At 37.3% G+C, this 18,542-nt stretch overlaps 1 protein-coding gene across 2 annotated transcripts in view; it reads right to left on the bottom strand.

The window, feature by feature from the left end:
- Positions 1-18,542, bottom strand: part of SLC4A10 (solute carrier family 4, sodium bicarbonate transporter, member 10) — a 123,162-nt gene that overhangs the window by 19,183 nt on the left and 85,437 nt on the right. For both annotated transcript variants that reach the window (XM_010567631.1, XM_010567638.1), the window contains 6 exons: positions 18,367-18,513; positions 17,662-17,762; positions 16,117-16,291; positions 15,804-15,937; positions 14,381-14,626; positions 2,558-2,663 (listed from right to left, as the gene is read on the bottom strand). In XM_010567631.1, coding sequence (XP_010565933.1) covers positions 2,558-2,663; positions 14,381-14,626; positions 15,804-15,937; positions 16,117-16,291; positions 17,662-17,762; positions 18,367-18,513 — 909 coding nt within the window. The remainder of the gene's footprint in view (positions 1-2,557; positions 2,664-14,380; positions 14,627-15,803; positions 15,938-16,116; positions 16,292-17,661; positions 17,763-18,366; positions 18,514-18,542) is intronic.

An 18,542-nucleotide genomic window follows, 5' to 3' on the forward strand; every position in this document is an offset into this window, starting at 1 on the left:
AGATTTGCACTTCTTAATTCCTTCCAGGAGAGGAAAGTGAAGTTCAAAAGCTACTATGAGGAAGGCTGCTCGTGGTGCATTCTCAAGAACTGATTTTTTGTTTTAACTTCACAGGCCAAGCAATTCAATAAAAACTTACTTAGAATGTACAGTATTAGCTTAAAATGAGACCAATAAATTTAATACCACATGGGGGCAGCACATTCCACAAATTATCTTTCTTAAAAAACCTGATCTGATAAAATGCAGCAAAACCCAAAATCTGTAACATTACTTCTATCCAATATATGATCAAATATGCAGATACAGTAGAAAACATGTCTAGTAGTTCTCCAATACCATCCTTAGTTGTCTAAAATGATACTTGTTCCAAGTTAACAAGCACAGAATTAAAGAGTAGCTCTAAAAATGTGAGTTACAAGCTCTAGACTCACAATCCTTTCCTTCTCCTTCCCAAATCCCTCCACACTTACTAAGCAAAAAGAAACACAGCACCCAGAATCAGAGATTTCAGACAGCAATATTCTGCCAGATCAGGATCTTTTAGTATCAAATGAACTGGGTCATTGACTCATCAGATTCACGTCACAATACTGTGGTTTGACCTGTTATGAGAATCCTTCGCTTTGAACAAAGGCTGGCAAAAAAAAAAAACCCACACAGTTGCTATTTGATGACTGCGAGACAAAGGAGTACAAAACTTTTTATACTTGTAGAGCAGCAAACCTGGCATAAATATGATGCACTTCTGACTGATGAAATAAAGGTTTCAGATGGGGAAAAAATTTTTCAGGAAATCCAGAAGAAATTCTCAAGATTCTGGGACATCAAATAGAAAACTTGTCCTGGCCTGAGCTAGACCTTGATGTTGGCACAGCAAAGGGATGAATTTCATCACATACCTACTGAAAAGGATTTTGTCACAATCAGAATAAATATTTTGCTTACTCTCATTTTGTCCTAGATAGCAAAAAAAATTGTTGGTCCTACTGCTGTTTTTAAGAGAGAGTGCCAATCTAGATCTTCAGAAACCTGAAACTTAAATCAGACACAAGAAACAACAGGAAGAAATGAGCAGTAAAAAACACAGTGGGGTGAGACTGACCAAATATTTATAGACAACTAGGTCTAATCTTTTACCGCAATTCTCTAGAACAGGAGAACTGAAGTTTCCTGATGATGCTTGCAAGAAATAAATACATGAAAGTATGAAAAATTTCAGTTATTTCTTTGACAACTATAGGGACTCATGGGGAAAGTCGGTCAGTTATACTGCTACCCGTGTAAATTCAAGTTTCAGTAATAAGCTTTTACAGAAGTTTTAAAGGGTTTTATATAATGCAGCCGGTCTTTTACATTTATAGTTAAAACAAAATCTGTTATTTTAAATCTCCTCAGCTGCAAATGTACTCTGAAAAACACTGTCAGAGATCTGAGAAAGTGAGAGGAGGAGTCTGCCCCTGCACAGATGCTCTTAAGAGTGTGCTGCAATTTTGAGAATATTCATTCCGGATTGCTGGAATCCCTCAGGCCAGCAGTTCTCAACTTTCTCTCTGCTGTTGCCACACCAACAGAGTTGAGGAGCAGTCCTTGCTACCAAGACAGGGCAGCCATGGAAGGCAGCTCTTGCTTAACTCATGATAGGAGGACACCAGTTCTTCTGCTTTCCTGCCTTTAGAAGAAAAAACAATATCTGCAGGAGACAATCCATGAGATTGGCTTTTAAGCATTTCATTTGGTTATGCCTACAGAGGTTAATTCAGTTACATTTTTGAGAGAACCCTCCAGTTTTGTGTCTTTTACACTCAATTCTCTTTGACTGCGTAATGAAATGATCTATTTGTGAGAAAAAGTGGTGGCCTGATCTCAATACGACATTTTAATCAAGTTGTAAATGTTGCTTTGAAGAAGGCAAACCTGAAGTAATAAATCTTCTAAACCTAGAGAAGTATACCATTTAGAAACAAGTTACATATATATCCATGCAAGCTCCCCAGACTGCTTGTAGCTTGTTCCCCCACTCTGGAAAAAAAAATTACAGAACCAAGACATCATTAACACTGAAGGCCTACGTAAAGAGAGAAATTTGGTCACTGAACAGAAAAGGTTACAAAATTTCTCCCCTTCCTCTCCTTTATAGCCTGAAAAGCTGTAAGAATGTTTTAGGGGAAATAAATGCTTTTGAGTCTTTCTACACAAGGGAACTTTGGTTTTGCCATCTGGCAGAATTTAGGACAAATCCGTTGTCATTTGACATGTTTAGACTTAATCTCAGTCAAACTCTTGTGCTCGTGTATCAAGAAGTTTCCAAAGCAGGGCACAAAATGCACATACTTGCTTTAATGTGTACCACCAAAGGCTACAAAATGCTTACAAAAGGAGATAATGCTACACAGTCTATGTTAATCTTTGTTCAGTTAAATATATTTTATGCTTTATCTAAACAAATATCAGAAAAAACATGGCATTTTTTCCAATATATTTGCTGCAGTAGGAGAGACAAAATTATTTATGCTTATGCCTTTATTTATTAATTAAGTTCCAATATTTCACTTACTGACACAGTTAGGTTCCCCCATGGCACATCAGATGCAGATATATTGTAGTCCTGCCAGTATTGTAAGGTTTTATTGCTGGGATGTTCTGGTTCCACACAATTGCATCTGAAAAGACAAAGTAATGTTTTTTTCCTTAATAATAAAAATTTGGATTAATATCTGATACATCTATCAACTTTATGACATATTGAAATTATGCTCTACTCTGCCAGATAATTTTAGTTCAAATTAATTCAGTAAACGCATGCTTTGAAGCAGTCTGTAGTTCAGTAGCTAGTGCTATTACTAGAGCATAAATTGCCATGAGGTGCATGTGCATATATAGTACGTAACGTGACATATTTAAACCACTGTCCACAGCAAGTTTTTCCACCTATTTTCTTCCTATTTTATTGATACTTCAAGCACAGTTTGTAACACTGAGAATGTGCCAGTCCTGTTCCACCCCCTTATACCTAACACTTCCCTACATGGGAATTAGATGCTATGCACAGTTCCAGGCTGATCCATTTCTCAAATGCAAACTGTATGTATCCTCTTTCTTTCTCTTTACCAGAATGCCTTTGCATGTAAAACTGCCAAACTGCCCGGTCAACCATCAGGGCTCTGCAAGACCACCAGCACCAAAGGCTCTGTGAACTTCTGTGTCCATTGTTTTTCCTTTCCCCACAGCTGCTTTAAAAGCATGCTTTTCATTTTAAATGGTGTATTTTAAGATACAAAACATGATTAGGTAGTGTGGGAGGACAATACTGAAAATAGGCAATTTAAAATCAAAATTAAGTTCTTAAAGCCTCTGAAGCAACTGTGGGAGGCTACTCCTTTGACAAAGGCTTCAAAATACGCAGGATACTCTGTAGGTTCCAAGATGTCGAGTGTGCTTTGCAGTTCCCTTTAAATTAATCCTACTTTTAAAATGTATAGTACTATCTATCCTGCTAGTATTTTAACGTACTTATGATGGCTGTAAATAAATTCTGTACTCTCCTTTATGATAAAGTTTTCAGGAGTAGCTGGGGACAGGGTAACATCTGACTATAGAGTGGAGAGCCATTAAGCATACATTTGCATTCCAGTTCTAGAAAAGTATCGGTTTATTCACTTACCTACACCATGTATTTTCTCTGTGGCTGTTTGTTTCCACAAAATGACAATTCTCATCCATATTTGTAATATTTTCTATATAAGAAATTCTACCACCTACACTATGAATACAGAATAGTGCCACTGTATTTCAATTACAATACTATACATGTGACAACAGCTGCATTTTATATATACATAGAGAGAGATGCAGGTTGTCTTTGTGCAATTCCTTGCTTTTATTTTAAATGCAGCTATTTATAAAAGAAAAAATACCAACCCTTACAGCCCATGAACAAAAAGAAAAGGAAAAAAAAAAAAAAAAAAAGCAACAGCATTCAGAGAAATAGAGGGCCTGAGCCAAAAGTCCTTGATGTAGACTGGACCTTTCAAACATATCTGATATGCTTTTGATCAGGCCCCAAGTGCAGAATGAATGCGTGTTCAATGAGTAGTTTAAAATACTACAAAATGGGTTAAATGAAGCACATCACTACTAGTGAGCTACGGTAGCATAATAAAGTCAACAAACGGTATGTCTATGTTATCGCAAGGGAGTATTTGAAGTTCATGCAACAATACAGAGGTGGCTATTTCAGGTTACTACTGTTTCCTGTGAGCACAGGAGCTCCCTGCCCCCCGATGTCCATCGCCGATCGCAGACTGGCCAGATGCTGGGCGATGGCCCACTGGGGTTTGATTACAGTAGGCCAAGGTGACGTGGGCTGTTCAATCACAGTCACTTTCTCACTAGAAGGGAAGACTGTGCATGTCACCAACGCTACATGGTACAGTTACACTTGCTGCAAACTGCAAAATCACATTTAAAAGTTAGAGAAGCCAAAATTTCTATTCGTTAGTCAGAAACGTGACAATTGAAGCTATAGTCTAATACAGCTCAAGTAGTTCACCTTCAGATGAGATCATCACCTTGTTTATTTCTATATCAATACCACTTTCCTCCTTCACAGCATTCCAGTATGGCCTTTACCGAGTTTCACAGGCATTTACCAATGGCAGATAGTTCATCAGCAAGTAAGCAACTTGTGCAGACTCCACCCGTGCAGACCAAAATCACCCTGCACCCAGCTTTTGTCACTGAATGGGTGCAGAATTAGGCCCTAACTGTAAAGATCAGATCCTGCTTTCTACCAGAAGATCATTCAAACAACAATCTCAGTGTTTTGATATATATAACATTACATTGTTTTCAATATTATATGTCTTTTGGCAACACTGACGTTTTGATGTAAGACTGTATCATGGTAAAACTGTCTTCCAGCATCACACTAATTGCTTAACATTACAGAAATAAGAGATAGTAAGACACTCCCTGTCCAGCCCAGAAAACACAATCGGAGGTACCGTTCAGTGCCAGAACATAGAAGATTATCTACTAAAATGTGACATTTCATGACAGATGTAATTGCTTCAATGATGACTATTTCCCAACACAACTAACCTGCAAGGAGAAACTCACATTAGTGAAATAAGGCTTTCTACTTTAATCTTTTAAAACTTTTCGTCTCTTTCACTGTCATTTTTTACTCTGAGAGGTCAGGTCTCGGAAGAAAAAGTAAAATAGACTGAATTGTTAACAACTAACACATCTTTCTATTTTCTTGATAAAATATCACTCAGAAGGTTGGAATAAGTAAAAATGTATTGCCTCTTGGAGGTTCAAATGCTCTTAAGTTCTCGTAAAGTTGTTAAAAGTGCTGAGCACTTGCCCACTACAAGAGATCTATATGGAGTTTATGCTATTACCAATGAGCAAGAGACTCTACATACACCTGTAAGTATATTTTCTAAGCAACATATTCAGCTCCAAATACAGTACCAACTTAGCAACGTACTCCCATGCTTTTTAGTGATAAGGAGTCAGCAATCATCTTCATTATGCTAAAAGATACAGAATGATTCATTTGATTCTCTTTCATCATGGCTAGGAAGAAACAGCTTTTTTTTCATGACTAGAATATAGGCAGGGAAGAATCTGACATTGGTTGTAGTGGCAAAAGCATAGGTGTCACTATAGTGAAAAAAAAAAACCTCTGCTGCCAATCTCACAATATACCCATTTCATCACGCTGACGACAGAACAATTCTTATTGCATCTTTACACTTTTGGCTACTGCAAGATGTTCTGATCTCCTGGGAGCAATTCAGATGTCAAAACATGGGTGCCTACACACCCCATGGTATCTGTGACATCCATGATGGGTTGGCACTTACGTGAGAGGGTCTATGGTGACTCATGCCTTTGTTTTCACAGCAGCTGGAGGCTGAGAGATCTAAAATGGCACTAGATACCCAGTCACAGGTCACTCCCTTCTGTATTTAAAATGTCCATATTTTGCGACTAGGCAGAAAACAGTGGAGCTTGCTTTCTCCTAGGGTATTTAAACATCTCATACAGCCTATTACAAAATGGCTTATCAATCTGAGGTAGACTAATAAACCATTTCAGACGAGACAGTCTTCAGGAAATTGCTGGAGAACTGTCGTAAGATTAGAACCAACAAAAGGAGAAAGTAACAGAAAAACAGTGGCCTGAAGCTGCTAGCTAGAAAAATAACCAGAGCGAGGAGTCCTTATTGCCTTCACATCTTCCAAGGTACTCAAGAAATCTCTGGCAAATCAGGATGGGGAACAAAGGTAGATTAGAAATAATGAATTTTAGAACTGGCTAACAAACTGGTATCCTCTGGAGCTTGTACCTCTCTCCCTTTGACTGGAGGATCAAGACTTCAGCTAAGTCTTCAGCACCAATCCAACTGTAACAATATAGGCACTATAGGTCACTGATGGCACCCCCCTTCCCTTCCTTGTCCTCCCAACCTCCCCACATTTTTCCTAGCTCTTTTTGCTTTTCTTTATAAGTCTCAATTTCATAAATCTTTCTTTGGACAATGGGAAAGGGAACATGGGTTAGTAAATTAGAAATGTGTTATTTTATATGTAAAGCTGGGGAATAGTTTTCCCCTCCTTTGTAGATCAGCAATAAAAGATAAACATCATTGCTGCTCAACTACCAGTCAGGTGAAAGGTTCTGTACTAAAAACACTTTCATCCTGACTGTTACTTTCTGTTTACTGCAAAACAAGAAACGTGTTTCCTAGGCCTATTTGTTCAACTGAAATTAACCTGGGTCTGCTGGGGGAATTCCTCTGATCTCCACTTCTTACCCTCCATTCTTCAGGCTTGTTCTTCACCATTTTCTTCTCTTTAACCTGTCATGCACGCTCTTCTCCTTACACAGACTTCAAACATGCAGCACGGTGCTAGTCCATTCTGCTGCCATTACAGCAAGAATAAAAGCTTCGAACAAGAGCTTTGCACAGTGTTTTTGTCAGTAAATAAAACACACCTAAATGGTGCAGCTCCTTTGAAAGCCTCGTAGTCATTCATCCCTAGGCAGTTGCCATTTTTCAGTATGTGTTTTCAAGAATAGGAGGCACTTACTATTGATGATTTTATCCAATTCATAAGGCACTGTTTTGGAGCTCCTGTTTTTCCAGCATGTACATGTTGCAAGCTACAACTATTTATACTAGGTAAGGATCTGATCTATAAAAGATGCAACTGCAGCTTCTTCATGGTTAGCCAACAGACCATTTCCCCTTCCTAGAAAGGAAAAATCTCTTTCTGGCTCATTTAAGGTAGAGACTGAGATTTGCTCTATATGAATATTTATATTATTTAAAAAACAACAGGCAAGTATGACAAATAAGTTACAAAATGTGCTTGTTTAAACAATGTGTCTCACGGAATATCAGAGAACATATTTGGTAATATGAGTAGGAAGTTTTTCCCCTAAGACACAGAGTATGCTCTATGAGAGTGCTGTGCACTGATCACATAACAGAGACAGAATAAGAAGATGGTATGAAATGGAAGGTAACATCACCAATTTTCTTTTAAAAGTAAGGTATTAGAATATATGCATAAGTATTCTTTATGTTGCATTTACAAAGTTGAAGGAAACTACATCAATAGCAGAATGCTATGCATGTTTAGGTTGTCTCCAAATACACCATCTTCATGTGAATTATGGGCACTCGCAGAGTCTTTTTGTTTGTCTAACAACTTGTATGGGAAGGGGATGACAAAAATATCATAGACGACTTTTCTCTGCTGTCCCATACCTACAACACCTGTATATCCCTGGCATTATATTTACCATATTCCTTCTCATGTCAGCATTCATAATGATGAAATCAAAGTCTCAGTGGAGAAGAAACTGGAAACAAAATAATTAATACTGATGGGAAATGGACTTGTCAGGTAAGTTCTATTCTCAGTATCACAAAACCCTTTCAAAGCACAGCTGTCACAGCAAGACAAGATTTTTTATTCATTTATTCATGAGATCTGCCACCCTGAATTAGACCATTGAGTTAAGTAGCCCATCTCTGACAATCACAAACATCAGTAGGCATCCATGTATATTCTCTTAAGTTGGAAGTCTATGTAGATTAGTTGGTGAAGTTGAGGAGGAAAACAGAAAAGCCTATAAAAGTATCTAGACAATGCACTCAGCAGCACAACAATTTCACACACACATAGAGAGAGATAAATCTGAGAGGGGGAAACTGATATTAGAATGAAGAAATCTCAAAGAATCAGGTTTCTTTGGATAGCACATCAGGAGGAGAATGTTGTTCTGTCAAGGGGAAAGTCTAGAAAACACATTTATAATCCCATCGTACTTTTGTTAACCTTGCCTGTCACTCATAAAGGTTGATCTTTATTAGCTGCCTGGTGCAGTATGCAGTCCATGCATTCTTAGCAGCATTATGGTATGTAACTGCCATAAACAGAAGTTAACGTGCAGAAAAGTAGTGTAATTACGTGGGTTATTGACAATTCATCTGAAAGCTTTCACTGAGAAATTGTCTAGGATGTCACTTTACCCTGCTTCCAAAGTTAAAAAAACATGCACCTGAAGAGATTCAGTATAATGCTGGTTCAGAAATAATATATTGTAATATACTATAATGCTATATGGTCAGCTTAAGTTTCTATTGTTCAGGTGTAGTGTATCAATACACATAAATGTCCTGTAACAAAACCACCCAAGGATTTTATGTAAGCCTTTCTGGATTTTGAAGGCATTGTGTAGACCAGCTATCAACTACAGACTGAATGCTGTGGAGAATTGCTTAACAAGAAGATCTGTTTCCAAAGTGGAGGGGATGAGTAGTAGAAAAGAATGGAGCAAGGTGGGCACTCCCTGGGCTCAAAAGAGAGAGAAAGAGAAAAATGAGTCAATTGGGTTGGGCAGACATAGGGAGGTCCTAGAATAAATGGAATAAAGAAAAATAATTTCTGGATTCCAGGGTTTATCAAGAAGCAAAAGGGAACCAGCAGTTAAACTCAATGATGGCAGTTGCATAACTCTGGGAAGAAGAGGGACAATCTTAGGGAAAAACACACACAATACGGCACAGTTACTTAACTGCTAAAAAAAAAAATACCCTATAAAGATGGGGAAAAAAAAACCCTATATTCATATCTAAGTTCAAAGAAATCATTACAGGAATTGGAATTCAATTGCATGTCTGGGATCCTAATGAGAAATTCTGTGCTTATCATCACTGACTCTTCTCATTCCACCTGCAGCTTTATACAGGGTATAAACCAACATAATTTGCATCCAGTAATAATGTATTTAGATTAAGTTATATAGATAATGAAAGATTTAAAACTTGCTTGTGCAAACAGTGGTATGCACAAAACTAATCTTCACAATGGCTTCTAGAAGCAATGCTTTCTATACCCTGCAAAAGATACTAAGATTGACATGAACTTGGCTCCTTAATTACATCAGAGTGGGATTTTCTACTTCTAATGCTTAAGTGCATGTCAATACCAAGACAGATTGCAATATGCATATTACTATGCCAAGAAATCACTTTAAAATTATTCAATGTAATCTGTTAATAATTGAGTAACTTCTGGTAAAGAATTATTAAAAACAACATGAATTCATCACTCTGAAAAAAGAATTAATAAAAAACAAAAGATATATAAAGTCCCAAGATCTAAGCAACCTCACACTGAGAAAGAATTGATCTTCTGTATTCTGAGATAACTATCTTAAAATGCTTGTTTTTTAAAGAATACTGGATTGCTTTCTAAATCATGTTCCTTTCCTCCTCAATGCTTATTTTGTTTTCCTTTTGAGAACCTCTGTTTCTAATCCACCCAGTTGTAGGGTTCTCCTTTCCTAGCAAAAATGGTATCCTAGTGTTTTATATACACATTAAAACTGATAGGTATCAGTGTTCCAGACAGGATTCACTAACTGAAGATATATTTGCTACAGAGTAGGAAAAAGCAGGAGGAGGAGAGTACAGAAATAAGAGAGTTGCTATGCCAACCTACAAATGCTAATGGCATGACAAATACAAAAAGGTCACAGTAAAAAAAAAAACAAACCAAAAAAAAACCCCCAAAACAGATCAAAAAGTATGTGTATTTTATGTAATAAACAATGCAGCTACTGTATTTAAATTCCTTCAAAACAGTGCAGTTTAAAAAGAAAAAAACTGCAGCACAGTAGCACACTGAAAATCAGGTTGTCTTTTTCCTTCTTTTGATTTAGCTCTTCAATGCCTTATTCTTTACTGTCCATATCGTAAAGTTGGTGTTTTAAGAAAAAGTTACATATGAACACTGAATGGGTTTGCCTGCAAGTAGATCACCTGATGATTAGGGCCAGTATTTCAGAGTAACAAACAACTATAATAAAGAAAATGAGTAAAAAGTGCATTAGGACTAGTTCTACATTAATTAGATCATGCAACAAAAGATATTTTTGTCTTTTTGAGGTAGATTTCTGTAACGAACTCAAACTCTTATCTTCTACCTAAAATGGTAAATACAAATTTTTAAGAAATCTTTTAGGAGGACTTTCAGGTGATTTTCAAATATTTGGGTCTGCTTGATTTAAACAAAAAATAATCATCCCAACTGTTCTGAATGTTCTTTCTATAGTCTTCTAAGGTTTGTTATGGCCGATACTAGTAAAGATTCGTATACTCTTAAATATAAGAGGAGATGCATGCAGTACAGCCTTTTACATCAAACTCCTGCAACAGAGACTGTTTATGACAGAATTCAAACCCACCCAAAATACAGAATGGGTTTTCTTTCTCACTTGGAATATGGTTCCAATCTGGTTGAAATACCAACCATTTTAAACTACTATTTTCTTTGTCTCTCAAGTACTCCAAAGGACAGTACTAACAGCATGCCAATGACTTTTCCTGAGTCAAACTCGTGTCTTCACCAGGACAAAGGCAACAGTACTGGGATGTAGACGCACCTGTGGACATCAGAGCATCCTCGGAAAGCCCATGGCAGAAGAGATGAGGGCTGGGCCACAGCATACACTGGAAGCTTCAAATATATACAGTGTCCTGACCTATTTATCATCAACTTTTCAAGTAAGCAACAGACAGAATACAGAAAACACAGAAATTTTACAGTATAACCTGAGTTTTCCAGCATAGAATTGCAGATCCAAGATAAAGTTTTACATAAGCTTTGGCTGAGCATTCAAAGAGAAATGAGTTGCTCAACCTTTTGAAGTTCACCCATTGCTAATTAAAGAACTGCCAAGGCTTTACTAACAATTAAAAACTTGTCTTTAAAATCCCCAAAGAGGAAAATGCAAACAGCTGTTTTAATTAGCAAAACAGCAGATACTAATTAGCTTCTGTAACAGAGTATGCTGGTCCTTTAAGGACAGGACCATTTTCAGCCCAAGTTTGTTACCCATTTAAACTGCAAGTAGAAGGACTGGAGTCAGATGCTGCAGAAAAAGCTTCTAATTCCTTGTGAAAGGAATATTCCCCAACTTCAAGTACACAAAGAAACAAGATTTTTTTTTTCAAGTGAGCTTTTATGCTTATTTGTCTTCTAGTTTCTGATTTTTCTGGAACTGAGACGTGTGCAGACATTTGAGCAGGGACCAAGGGTTATTTGAAATGTCTTGTCTTGTGGTGATCCCATGGGGGTGATAATTGTGATGCCTTCATGTTCTGGGCAAATGGTTACTGTGTCTGGACAGAGTAGTATGTGCATATCTGCACAGCAAACCTATCGAGTTCAGGTTGCACCAAGCCTGCTGTCAAAGCACTGGTCATTTGGGCAGCTGATGTAGAGCTGCTCCAACAGAGCACATCTTTCCATTCTCCCAACTGTTGGGGTGGTCTTGAAGAACTAAGAAAAACTCAGATGAAGGAGAAGGGAAGGGAGAGAACAGAAGAGGCTGGAATTACTGCTTTGCTGTGTTCAGAGCACAAATCCTTGGAATGAGCAGATGTACTCTTACAAGATAATCAGTATGCATAGTGGTGTTTCCAACAATCAGTTTTAAGGTTAAAAAAATATAAGCCACATCCCATAAGAGCTATGCTGCCTATAACTATGTCTACAGCTAGTCAGTTTGGTATTAGTGGGGTCAGTTCCCATGGACATGATATCGATAATAAACAGGATATTGCTGAAAGTAGAAGATATAACATAAATGTAGAAAGTGAAATGTAATGCAAGAGTTTAAAAGTAAATTTATTTGTACTATCTACACAGAGTGAAAGAATAACTGAGAATATAGGTATGAAATGATGACCCCACAAATAACTACAAAACTATTATATCAAATAATTTTGATAGCTATATATGTGTTTGAAACCACCAGGCAGTGGTCAATCTTTCTTCCAAAGACACTTGTCCTTCAGGAATTGTGTTCGGAAAAATCTAACTCATGTGCTGGTATTCCAACACTGTAGGACAGGACAGGTCAATAGCTGTAACTGGAGGACAACAATTGCTGCTCTTATACCATTCTGTGTGCTCTGCACGTTCTACATTCAATGAAGACAATTACCAAGGGCACGCAGCAAGTAAACAACACCCTTCAAAAATCAATTTGGGATTCTGATTAATGAATGGAATTTTAAATAAAACCAAAAACATTTATTTGCAAACATAAGGACTATGATAAAACACTTCTATAAAATACAGAGATACCTATCACTGTACCCCTGTACAATTAAGACTGTTAATCTTATTTCTCCAAAATCTCAAGCAATATCACAGGATTCAGCTAACCATGAATAAAGCTAACTACCCAGGAATCAGTATTTTTATTTGTGTTTATGCTTTTCATTACATATTTTAACATCTCAGCTCTACCTGCTAAATGGTTTCTGAATATTTTTTTGTCTTTGTACAGTATTTCAACATCTGTTTTTCAAAACCATATGAGAACATTGTATTCCCGTTCCCTTTGAGACAACTACTTTCAAGTGGTAAAGGAAACAAAAATAATCCACAAACACTGTGCTATATGAGGCTCTTTAGGGTAAAATACTGACTTTATAGAAGTTAAGTGAAGTTAAATAAGACCAGAATATAACCTCAACAGCATGCATGGTCTATTCTTGATGTTTATTGCTCTCTCTTCAAATTAATAGTCCTTTGTCTACTGATTAAACTATTAGAGAGAAATAGTATTTTTTTCAGCATGATGAGAGACTATGTCACAGCAGAACTATAGTTTCTATAATTTAACTTGTTCTGTATATTAAGGTATATAATGTGCATTCAGATTCAGGATTTGCTAACTATTTTCCTAGTGATAACATATACAAAGCTCAAATGTTTTCTCTGTTGCTGCGTTTTGTTTTTCCCAGCTTAAAATGCAAATGAGACATTTGGTTGAGACACTCCTGTTTTTCCAGTGAACAGAAGATGTGGCACTGTTCAGGCATTGTTCCTTTTGGGGCCCACCCTGCTCATGCAGAGGGTTCAAACGGGTTCAATGAAATAAAAAAGACATTTCTGGAGGGGGTTCTTCTCTGAAAATGCTTTTTAATGACATTTGAGTTGCTGAGGTGATCAGGCTTAATTGGCCTCAGGACAGACTAGGATCTTGTCCTTTACTAGAAGAACATTTTTGTTCTCATATCAGAGAAACAAGTCTATGAGTTTTTATTTCTAAATGAAACTATACTGATTAAAGCCATTCACGTTTTTATTCCCCAAGTAGAATACTACCTGTCAAAACTCCACAATAAAGTAAAGCTGCTTAAATGGAGTCATATTAAAACATCTTGTTATTAAGAACAAATTGATTATGACAAAATCCATCACCGCTGGGAAGCACCTAACAATTCCAAATCCACTTCAGTTCTTGGAGCTTGAACTTTAACTGCCAGAGAGGTTAAAATAAAGGAGGTACATCAAATTATATCCTTTTTAGATAGGTCAATATTTCAATTTGGGAAAAAAACCCAACAGATAAATATGATATAAAAGTGTTGCCTGAACACCCAATAAAATATTATAAATCATCAGTACAAGGTTATAGTAAGAGATTACTAAGTTACACTTCACTAAATAAATATGTGAATAAAGACCTAAAGCTGAGGTCCCTCCAAGTTCTATGTTTTATTCTAGGACTTCCAAGTTGCATGTGTGTAAGCTTTTCCAAACTCCAAGTCAAGATATTTTTACTTATTTTAAGTAAATGTGTACTGCTTGTACACATACCTCCAGTAACTACTGCGTCCATATGCCAGCATCATGCCTAACTCAATAGCTTCCACATGTTAAGTTTGCAACTACTGCAAACCTTTCCTGCTGTGCATTGGTTTGCATCCCTCCCAGAGAAAACATAACCTATGAAAAAAAACCCCAGTGTTAACAGAAGAAATCTTACTTACGAGTACTTAGTCAGCAGATCCAAATCATTATGCATGTTGATTGGATATGTCTCACTGAGATGAAATAGCTTCTCTAAGGCCTCATAAATGAAAATTATGCAGATAAGAGAAGCAAAAGCTTCTTCAGTAAACCGGGTAATGTAGCAGACTAGGGAGCTTGCATCAGTTGCAACAAGGATGATGCACAGGATTGCAGTCCACAGTCCAATGCTAGCTCTCAGAGAAAGGTACGACAGCCCATACTCTCTAAAAAAAAAGAAAACAAATTAAACACAGTTTATCTTTTGTCCAGCCACAGTAAATGGAGAAGAGGCAGCTCCAAAATTTCCTTTGCCTAGGGATGGGAGATTCTGGGGACAGTCTGAATCAGAAATTATTTACCTATTGTGAACTGAAGATACTGTCAAGTTACCTCTTGACCTAAGCTCTCCTCCCAATTAACAGGACACAAAGAGCTTGCTCTCTCTACTAGAGTGAGCAAGTGGCTTTGAGAGTAGTCACACACATGAAGTCTACAAGCACCACCCATTTTTTATCCCATATCCTGCCTTGTGAAGAGGCAACACCTACCAATTTCTTCTTAAGCTGCAAGAACAGCTAAACCAACAACTTTCATCAAAATCCTGTATGCTTATTGCATGTGATAATAGAGCTCCAAACACAATGGGTGACATTATCACAGAGAACTGAAAGGTCTACCTGAAGGTGATAAAAGAGCTTTTGGAGTGCTAAGCGAGATCTCCTACTCTATGTTGTTCAGGAGATCTTGGTGCAGAAGTCCCCATCACAGCAATAAGGCAGAAAAGCAGAAAGGATCAGAGAAGCATGATGGTTGCCAAGATGCAGACATAATTTTTACCCACACTGTGGCAGAGGTATGTCATGTACAGCACAATATAAATGCGGGAATATGCTGTTCTGGCATGATGCTTCACCCCTTCTCTGTTCAGGTGGAAGAAGGGCAGGGTCTATATTAGTGACTATTGAAAGATGGCACCACTGCCACTGCACTTGCTTCCTGGGTGAGAGGTAACACCTTCTGCATGAGTTAGGGATGAGATAAACCACAGATTTAAATGTATTGTGCCAGAGTAGAAAATGATACAATTAAAAAAATAAAACAACCAAACCACCATCCTGAAGCTTGCATTCCCTTCAAAACAGGTTGGGGTTTGTGTTTTTTTTAAAACAAACAAAAAAAACAACAATTGAAAAAAACAAACAAACAAACATCAACTTTTCTGCATTACCACCTATTCACTTGTCTCAGTCACTGCATAATTTTCAGACTCTGAAAGCTTAAGCAATGCACTCCAAAACAAACTGCTGATCTTACTCTGCAGATGTTGGAACTTTGGGATCACTGCCTCTACTTTTACCTAACAACACCTGAGGGACGATGCATATCATGATCTTCACTTACTTGCAAAATTTGAATAAGATCTTCTCAAATACTAAAACTGGTCCTGTGCTGCCAAGTATAGTGAGAGGCTGTCCACCAAAGAGAGAGTAGGCAATTCCAGTCATGGATGCTCCAAACAGCGATTCTATTGCACTCTGAATATGATACAAAGAGAAGTGTCCATAAATTTTCAAACAGGTTCTTTTTGCAATGTCTGTAGCCTTCTAAACATTGAAACACCAATATTTAAAGGTGATTCATGCAACAGTAAGAAAATACTAACCACAAACGTAGGAATTTAAGTTTGTTTTAAAAGTTCAGATTTAACACATACTATACGACCTTCAGTTGCTTCTCCAAGCAGACCACCAAATGTGATGACAGGAGACATGCAAGCACAGTAGAGAAACAAAAATGATGCCAGACACTGCAGACTGAGAGCATCCCTGAAGTCACTCCAGAAGAAGGGAGCTTTTCTTTTTATATCTAAAATCAATCCTCCAAAAAATCTAAAAAACATAGAACAGATCATATTAATGAAAAAGGCATACCAAACTTTCTTCCACAGTACTGCCTTAAATATACTGCAGAGAAGCTATCGTTCCTTGATCAAATGATACATACTCTTATAATCCACCCTTCCCAGCAAAAGTTTCTGGGAACCCTTTCTTGATAACTTTCATCAGGAAATTGTGCTTTTAAAACAAACAAATTTGCATATTTCTTTTATAAAATCTCCATCTAATCATCCAGACCCAAAACTTCTGAACAGTTGTTAGCTTCCACACATAAAACCCTATTATTTATTACATGAAGTGATTCTTTGCATTTGTTTAATCAGAGAGCTACCACAGTGCCCATTTGCCGACACATCTACATATAGAGCTTCACATTCTTTATTTGAGAACCTGTTCCTAAATACACTTGATGATAGAATTGAATATAGGCCACAATTTTCCAAGAACAAGAAATGTCACCTTTTGTCATTTACACTATGCTAACTACAATCAAGTATTTAGGAACAGACTCTCCCTTACAATATACCATACAGTTAAAGTAAATATCCCTGCAATGCTCTTTTTCTCACAGGCACCCAATATATCAGATGTTGCTGGGGTAAAGAGGAAGATGAAGTGCCACCATCTTCTAAATATTAGAACGATCGTTTGAGCTGTCAATCACCAGGTTCACCACTGAGGGAACGGCTTACAGCCAGACTGGCCATCATCTCCTCCGCCCCACTGTGTACACTAACACTGCACCTCAATCTTTAGCCTTATGCAGGTAGGAACGACATTTTAATATCAAGATGCAGCAAGGTAAAAGAAAAGCCTGTCACACAACTACACTGCACTAAGGCAACCCCTAACAGCTGATGCACTTAAGCATACCACATTAGACCAGAGAACATAAGAATTCCTTGGGGCAAATTTTTCCTTCCAATGTATGTATACTGCAGCCACCATCGTAATCATAGCCTCATGTACCGGGACATATCATGGCTTACTGAGGTAAAAAAGAAATGCTAGAGCTGCACAACCCTTACAAATTAGTTGTAAGCATTCATAATATATGGCATAAGACTATTCCCAACTTTCCCTTCATGCTGTATAAAAATAAGAAATGTTAAAGTTTAACAGAGGTCTGACCTTTATAAATAATAGAGAAAGGAGCTTGCAATAAATACAATGTGAAAACTCAAATCCTCTTGCCCTCTCCTCCTCTCTGCAAATTAGCATGTATGTGGTATGCAAATCAGAAAAATGCCTGAAAACATTCATATGCCAAGGCAGTCACTTGAGAGACAACCAGACCATCATGGTTCCTTTGGAAGTGCATCACTTAGAACACTTGAGATTTTGCACATGTTTTCACTAACTTTCCAGTGCGTTGCAGTTCTGGTCCAGAGTGTCCTCCAGGTTGTTCTGCATCCCCATGGGCTGCAGTTCCATTTGGCACTCCCGGGATCTTACGCTTCTCCTACCAGAAGGAAAAGATACTTCTCATGTGTCTTAGTAACTAAAACATAATTTTAGCGGAGGAAACAGGCTTTGAGAGTTGAAAGACTAAACATGTAAATTTTATTGTAAGATTCATCAACATAACCTCTTCATAAGCTGTAGAGGAGTTCTGTAACAGGAAATAGTAGAAGGAATTGTGATCTAAGAAATTTAAAGAATGTATCACAGAAAATCTTGTATCAGAAAACATTTTAAAGAGTAGCAAGCCAGGCTGCTTTGACCAATTCTTGCAATAAGCTTAGAACAAAAGCAAACCATGGCTGTTCAGAATAATCAAAGATGTTTATGACCAACTACCCCTGAATTTAAGATCTTTAGATGCAACTATCTATGTTTATTCAGGAGAGAACTAGTATTGAGCTACACAAAATGTCACCACTATACCGTATGCTTGCAAGACAAGGGTTGTCTTAAAGCAAATTAACAAAAAAAAAAAAAAAAAAAAGAGCATGCAAAATGTCTATATAGTGACTCTGCTAAATGCTAAATTAATGAGACTTAATTCTACCTAGCAAAAATTCATCACAACGTTTAAAAGTGTCTGAATCTTGCAGTGTACAAACCTGAGAGGGAACATTTTTAGGTGGTTCTATTCGAATCGTTGGGTCCCACTCTCCAGGAGGGAGAACAGTAACCTGATCAAGAAACTCATCAATTCCAGACACCAAGTCATTGCGGTCCTTTGCTTTGTAAGCAACATCATGGAACACCTGTGAAAAATGGAGAAGTGTACGTGGGA

The sequence above is a fragment of the Haliaeetus leucocephalus genome, unplaced genomic scaffold (assembly GCF_000737465.1).
Source record: "Haliaeetus leucocephalus isolate CR32 unplaced genomic scaffold, Haliaeetus_leucocephalus-4.0 Scaffold1, whole genome shotgun sequence".
Lineage (NCBI taxonomy): Eukaryota > Metazoa > Chordata > Aves > Accipitriformes > Accipitridae > Haliaeetus > Haliaeetus leucocephalus.